The sequence below is a fragment of the Odontomachus brunneus genome, unplaced genomic scaffold, assembly GCF_010583005.1.
Source record: "Odontomachus brunneus isolate Ranch 3 - 2012 unplaced genomic scaffold, Obru_v1 Obru_scaffold_027, whole genome shotgun sequence".
NCBI lineage: Eukaryota > Metazoa > Arthropoda > Insecta > Hymenoptera > Formicidae > Odontomachus > Odontomachus brunneus.
Window position 1 is genome coordinate 2,635,360 of NW_022639477.1, and position 7,380 is coordinate 2,642,739.

The 7,380-nt window shown below is 42.7% G+C and overlaps 1 protein-coding gene across 2 annotated transcripts; it reads left to right on the forward strand.

Annotated features, from left to right (window-relative positions):
• The first annotated feature begins 382 nt into the window (after positions 1 to 382).
• LOC116842792 (circadian locomoter output cycles protein kaput) lies at positions 383 to 7,256 on the forward strand. 2 transcript variants are annotated; one of them, XM_032812492.1, is made up of 12 exons: positions 663 to 1,544; positions 2,635 to 2,679; positions 2,792 to 2,940; positions 3,117 to 3,208; positions 3,307 to 3,511; positions 3,597 to 3,692; positions 3,768 to 3,843; positions 3,925 to 4,163; positions 4,246 to 4,481; positions 4,719 to 5,201; positions 5,432 to 5,605; positions 5,710 to 7,255. In XM_032812492.1, exons 1-12 carry the CDS (start codon positions 1,531 to 1,533, stop codon positions 6,142 to 6,144), a joined length of 2,244 nt encoding a protein of 747 aa, XP_032668383.1. In that variant the 5' UTR covers positions 663 to 1,530; the 3' UTR covers positions 6,145 to 7,255. The 2 variants fall into 2 exon arrangements, with proteins under 2 accessions (XP_032668382.1, XP_032668383.1); XM_032812491.1 differs by having other exon boundaries at positions 383 to 1,544; positions 3,768 to 4,163; positions 5,710 to 7,256.
• Positions 7,257 to 7,380: the final 124 nt, after the last annotated feature.

A 7,380-nucleotide genomic window follows, 5' to 3' on the forward strand; every position in this document is an offset into this window, starting at 1 on the left:
AACAATGTTGCCGTCAGCTTGGCGCAAGTATCGGGCAGATTTATATTTGTCGCAACGATATTTTACGCCATATCAGCCGTCACGGCGATCGCAAATTGCATTACGGGCGCTTAGCGACGTTGCAACGGCGAGATGCATTTTGTGGCGGGCAGACTGGTGTTCGAAATGAATGCATGCACCAGCCAATCGCGGTGTTGAATGTGCGCCGCGAGCTGATATGTCACACACGTATACCACGGCATCTGCAAATGCGCATTGCGATTGCAGTACGCGATAAAGCCGCGACTGCGCGCTGTTGGAAAACGGTTCTCCTGTCGCTATCGTTACGTGAAAATCTATCGTAAAGTCGGCCGACGGTGACGTGCTTCAGTGCGGACAATGTAAACAGGATTTTCCTTGTATCGAGCTGAATGATTATGCGGAAGGCAAGTGAGAATTGTAATTATTGTTTAACTCTCGCGAAATTCGAGGAAATGATGAAATGTGCGAGTGTCGAAACTCGGTTATTTTTCTGCTTTTTTATAACGGGAAAAATGTACGATAAAACGAGTGAATCTTCTTTCAAAAATGTTACGATATTACGGAAAACTGACGTTTCTTTCCACTGACAACGCGTGCTGGAAACGTCTGATCATGTGCTGCATTTTCTATTGCGTTTGTCAACGTGAGGTTCACAGTTCAATTTTTTCTGAAACCCTTTCTATTGAAAAGAACTCTGTCGTTGCTCTTTTGCAAAATAGATCTTGTGATAAAAATCTATATGTTTCCATTTCTCTATTCCAATTGTTTAAAGGCATGATCCAGCCATCGAAGATATGATATAAGAGATATATTATTATCGAGTCACGGAATTCAGTGGAAAATCAAAGTACATCTGAGGTACTGGCAAGTTGTAATTTACCAGATCCCCCGGCGGAGGAAAATGATCGACTAATATCAAGCGGAGAATGTCGCGTGGGGTCGACCTGCGCGGTTTCGCACAGCGAAGGGGACTTTCGCCGAGGCGGGTTGGCAATTCTGGCTCGTCTGTTTCTACTGCGGCCTACCGCTCTCTGCGTTCCGCCACGGGTTTTCGCAATCGCCGTGGAATCGCGCGTAAAAACTCGCGAGCACGATCGATTAGACTCGCGGCGGCTAATGAACCTAAGTGCAACGATGCGAGCAGGCGCTACGGTCGACGTCGGCAGTCTATTGCAGCAGCGTCTCGCGTAATTCGCATCACCGACTGCGCGTGGAAATATCGTCGGGGAAGCGGATGCTCGTCGTGGCTGTTCCCATCGAAAGATGTGGCGGTGCTGCCGACGGAGACGTCACCCCGTGCGAATCGTGAACACGAGGCTGCCGAGGAACGATCGACGTCAGATCGAGGCCGAGGAGGCCCAACGTGCTCCTTCAACCTGAGAGTTCGCGTGCTGCGATCGCGCGCGCATACGTGCGCAATAGATACACGTAGATTCGGTGCACGGCAGGCTGCCGACGGCGAGGACGTTCCTCCTGTCGATTGGACGAGACGCCTGATACTCGACGCCGATGGATATTCGCGGGTAAACGCTCTTATCTCCGGAGGATCTTAATTCTGTCACATTAACGATCGTCAGCAATCGTTTGAACGACGCGTCCGGATTGTTTGCGCGCGATTAAGCGTCGCACGGTAGCTCGAGATTGCGTTTTTTTTGGCGATCTTGGCGAACTTTTCGTCGCGACAATTGCTCTCTGCGATCGTTTCTTCTCGAGCGTTTCTCCTGTGATAAAAATTTAGTATCCCGATTACCGCGGCGTATTTTGACTAGCCCTTTAGCAATCGACAGTTACTTCGCAGAAAAATCCTTATCTGAGTGCGCGAAAGAAATAACCAGGAAATCACCGCGTTGCGAAACATATATTGCTTTGGTTGACAAAAGAAATGCGTAATGTAAACATGCACTTGATAAAGATGCATCTATATATATATTCTATGTACTAAATAAGATTGCGTGTGCAACCAAATTTCATATAATTGCTGTGTAAAAAATATAGTAATGTTTTATATGGACGGCGTGTTTATGATGCTAATGCTCGCGAATGAATTATCATTACTCGATCACTTTCTGTTTTTAACGTCAGAATTATCGTCAGAATTATAAATCGCAATATTTTCTTCTTATGTGTTTACATATAGATTTAATTAGACATTGTACGATTTTAATCAGAAATGGACGCGCCCACGACTGTTACTGATAGATAAATTGGTAGTTGATTGTTTTGTCTAGTCACGTTTGCCGCACGCATCTGTTTCCACTTAATACAATTGTGCATGTCAAAATTCAACCGTACTGATTTATTCGAATGGTCGGTATTCTCTGGAATTAACATCATTATATAATATAAATAATGTAATTATTGTCTGTTTATATATATCAAAATTATGCAAATTCTTGGTAATGAATTGTGAAATAATTGATATAACATTAAATCAATAAACTCGTTGCGACGTGTAAAATTAATGTAAATACATGTCGATATATAATCTACGTCAATAATCTTCTCTCATAGAAGCAATAGTAATATTAATATGAGAAGAGAATTGTTGTATTAACTTTTTTATTTTGAAAACTTTTATGTCGTTGTAAATTAAAGCATGCGTTTTGTCTCTAGTGACACCATGGACGATGATATCGACGACAAAGATGATACAAAACGGTAAGAGAGAGTATCTAAATTTAAAAAGAAAATAAGACGCATTTAAGATACTAATGCGATGTTTTGATTCTCGCCCCGATGAGTGTTAAATGCGTTGATGTCTACCTTTTAGAAAATCGCGCAATCTCAGCGAAAAGAAACGCAGAGATCAATTTAACATGCTCGTCAACGAGCTCGGCAGCATGGTCAGTGCTAATACGCGGAAAATGGACAAATCCACGGTGTTGAAGTCGACAATTCTATTTTTAAAGAATCACAATGGTAGGTTTTTTGAAATAACATAAATCTACTAAAATGTTCCTCTTAAAGAGTCCGTCAATTAATTAAACTTCGTTTCTAGAGAAATAGAAAGTGTTATCGTGTCTGAATGAACCTTTAAAACACAATTTTTTGTAAAAATTGCATACACAGTTTTTATATTGATTGTTTTTTTTCAGAGATAGCAGTTAGATCGAGGGTCCATGAGATTCAAGAAGACTGGAAGCCGTCCTTTCTCTCGAACGAGGAATTCACGCATCTTATATTAGAGGTAAAACCGCCTAATCAATCATGAGGCTGCAATAAACTTTAATATTGCAGAAATTTAATTGCATATGAACTTTTACGTCAACTTTTATACAAATTCAGGCACTGGACGGCTTCATAATGGTTTTCTCGTCGAACGGTCGTATTTATTACGTGTCCGAAAGCGTTACCTCCTTGCTTGGATATCTTCCAAACGAACTGGAGAGCACGACTATTTACGATATAACGTATCAGGAAGATCAGCCGCACTTATACAATATTTTGCTGAATCCTGGCAGCACACGGGACAGACACACCGTGAAGAAAGGTACTTTGCGATTATCGAAAAGTATAAGAGCTACTCGTACGTGATTTTTATTAAAGCAATATCTGTCATATCTGTGCAAATACAGAGGACCAAATATCTTTCGCGTGTCATATCAAAAGAGGCGGACTCGATTTTCGGGAAGACTCTATCTACGAATGTGTACAGTTTATCGGATATTTTCGTGAGTAAAAATATTCCCTGACTATTGCTAGTTTATGATATTTCGCGCAGGTTGAATGATGTTGTATTGTTACAGGTTCCACGATGGACAATGACGTTGACAATCTACTACCGAGTCAAAAATTTAGTAATACCAGTGGATCAGACAACAAGTATTTTATATCTCCGACTGCATATATAAAATACATAAATAAAATCGTGCCGTGTTATTGTACTCACATTTCTCTTTGCAGATTAGTTTTCGTGGGTACGGGACGTCTTCAGACTCCTCAACTCATCCGAGAGTTATCCGTGACGGATAACACAAAGTCGGAATTCACGTCTCGTCATAGTCTCGAGTGGAAATTCCTGTTCCTGGATCACAGAGCGCCGCCTATTATCGGTTATCTGCCTTTCGAAGTATTGGGCACTTCTGGTTACGATTATTATCATGTGGATGATTTAGATAATGTGGTTACGTGCCATGAGTCGCGTGAGTATTAAGAACTAAGGGAAAAGCATGAGAAAAACTACGCAGTAGATTATTAATTTACGCCACTTTCTCGCTTTATTAGTGATGCAGAAGGGCGAGGGAACCTCCTGCTACTACAGATTTCTCACGAAAGGCCAGCAGTGGATTTGGTTGCAGACCAGGTTCTACATCACGTACAATCAGTGGAACTCGAAACCTGAATTCATCGTGTGCACGCATTACGTGGTCAGTTATGTCGACGTAATGAAGGAATTGCGCGCGGAAACGGGGGGTTACGATAAAACGCAAAGTCCGGATGTTTTACTGCCTGTAAAACAAGTAAGATGACATGCGCTACGCAAATCGTAAGACACGCTGATGTAATTGTCAGCGAGAAACTGAGTTTACCGGAACAAACGGTTCTGTGGTCTCGGCAATTGTCGCGAAATCATTATTCAAACTGGAATTCGTGCTGAACGATATCTTAGCTAATGATACCTATGCTACTAACAAACTCTCCCGGTCTCGCATGTTGTATTCACGTTCGAAAAATTAATTATTCTGTCACGCGTACAGGTGACCACATCCTGCCAAACACCGTTGGCGCAGTGGTCGAGCAAGTCATCGAAGACGTCCAAGGCGATGACAGTCGCCTCCAATCTACGACATCACGGTGACGGCTCCAACACATCCTCGATATCCATCTCGTTGCAAAGCTCACCGCAGTCGCAAATAACACACGGATCGCGATCGAACGCGGCTTCGGCGAGCAGTTCTGTGGTGTCGAAGTCGATAGCGTCGGTGGACAGCAGGCAGCAGCAACAACAACCGCAGCAGCAATCGCAGCAGCAGCCGCAGCAGCAACCGCAGCAGCAATCGCAGCAGCAGCCGCAGCAACAACCACAGCAGCCTCAGCAACAGCAGCACCAGCTGGATGTTAATCAGTCGTGTATTAATTTCATGGATCCTGCGCAATACGCGACGGTTAATCTGCAATCGGTCACCGCAGGATTCGCGACGCCTGCTGCGCCCATTCTTTCAACAGTGCCTACTCACGAGGTGAAGAGATAAATAATTCAAGCTCGACATGTATTTCACGCATTCGTACGATGCGATATTCATTGCGCGTATTCGATAAAAAATAGTCCGTGACTCTCTGATATGCATAGTTGATTACACACATTGATCGATAAAAGAAGTTCCGTCTTAATTTAACGTTGATATTAAAGTGCAATCTTGGGTACATCGTGTCACTTGCCGAAAGTTTTCAGCTTCTTTTACTGTTATAGATATTACATCAGCAAGGCATCGTGATGACTCCCGCGCAAAATCAGATACAGGACGAGTTGCAGAGGAAGCACGAAGAGCTGCAACAGCTGATCGTTCATCAGCAAGAGGAACTGAGGAGAGTCTCCGAGCAATTGCTTATCGCCCGATATGGGATCCTCACGCCGTTACTTAATGTTCGTATCGTCTCTTGAATTTGTTTGATAACATTTAACTTTAATAGAGACACTTGGTCTGACACTGGCTATTTAAGGATTTACCAATCGAATTTCTACTGCAGGCGGGTATACCGTACAATCCGTCAAATCTGTGCCAACAAGCCAACCGGTGCAACACCAACAACGCCAGCGTGCAGTTGCCGGCATCCAACAGTGTGCAGAGCGTGAATGTACTTCCCATACCAATCACAGTGCCTATAGTATCTACAGAATTATTCTCGCATCCTTTGCAAGTGAGCCCGTCGCCGGGCTCGACACACGGCACAGTAGGCGCTATAATACGAACTCAACAGCAGCAACAGCACTCGCAGTTGCAACAGCAGCAGCAACAACAGCAGCAGCAACAGCAACAGCAGCAACAAACACAACAGGGTCCACCGCAGCAGGAAGGCAGTAATCCTGATCTCGTGCCTTTCCAGATCTGTCCTCACGCCGAGATGATTTACGGTAGCATGGAGACGCCGTCGAATCAGCACCAGAGATCAGCGCAAAACTGAGGGGGACGTCTTCTATTCTTGGACTCTCCGATTGTATCTGTCGATTAACGAACACAAGCGAGAAAATATTCATCTCCGAGCCGAGGAGTCTTCCAAATTCTCTCAGAACCTGACTTGTTCGTTTGACGTAATGGCGGAATTGTTGAACGATGTTTATCGCCATAATTGCAAACATCGTCATTCCATTCGTGTGAGAACTGCGTTCTGGAAAAACGGATGCTCTACGAGTTATGAAAGTAACGTAGAAAGATAACGATGCGTTCCTAATAGCAACTGATGTCTAATAAACCGTAATAAACCGTAATATGACTACAGCATTTTGACACACCAGTGTGTCATTTTTCATACATCGATGTATTTACGTTCGATTTGCTCCAACTCTCTACGTTGCGGTTGCGTTAAGTGCGAATTAATCGCGCGAAAGACTCTCCACCGCTCTATGATCGTTGTACATTTGTTTATTCATCGTATCTATCTCTTCCTCGTTCGGCTAACTATTGACCAGAGAGACTCTTGAATGAAAAACTGTTCTGCCCTCAATCGCAGATATTCTTAAACCGCGGGACGGTACAGTGCGACAAAATTAACAAGTGATGTTCCAGTTTATGTGTATATTGCGTAAGATTATAATTTATGAAGACAATAGTTGTGTGTGTACGAGCGAGATCCGAGGAGAGTTTCAATAAGGAATGATACTTATTGCATGATTTTTACATAAATTCTGGTGATTCTCCGAGACTATAAACGGCGATCGTCGAATTTCGCTATATTTTCTGCACGAAAATATAGTTTTTATATCTTTATGACGAAGAGATACCCAAACCGTAAGATTTTTCGAAGGAAAGCGCGGTGACGAAACGTTTAACAGTCACCACGTTCTGTTGCATGTGTATATTGTATAAAAATTAAGAATAACGAGAAGCTGTGACAATATACGCGCCGACAAAATCCACGAAAATACGCGCTCTCTATACTGCAGAAGAGTAAAAATATATTTAGCGTGGAATTTTTATGTAAACTTTATGATAATCTCTTCCCAGATAGCACAGAGAATTCAAAAAGAATTCAGTCGTATATCACCAATTCTGAGTTAATTTTCAGATATAAAAAGAATTCTTCAGAGTTCAGTTCAGTGAAAAGAATTCTTTTTGTATCTAAAAATGAACTTAGAATTGGTGACATACGACTGAATTCTTTTAGAATTCTCTGTGCTATCTAGGTTGAGAACACGGTTGG

Excerpts from the sequence above, each read along its gene's own strand:
- LOC116842792 (XM_032812491.1), top strand. Across the intron at positions 4,164-4,245 it reads GGTTACGTGCCATGAGTCGC|TGATGCAGAAGGGCGAGGGA; the intron begins GTGAGTATTAAG and ends TCGCTTTATTAG. Across the intron at positions 5,202-5,431 it reads CAACAGTGCCTACTCACGAG|ATATTACATCAGCAAGGCAT; the intron begins GTGAAGAGATAA and ends TTACTGTTATAG.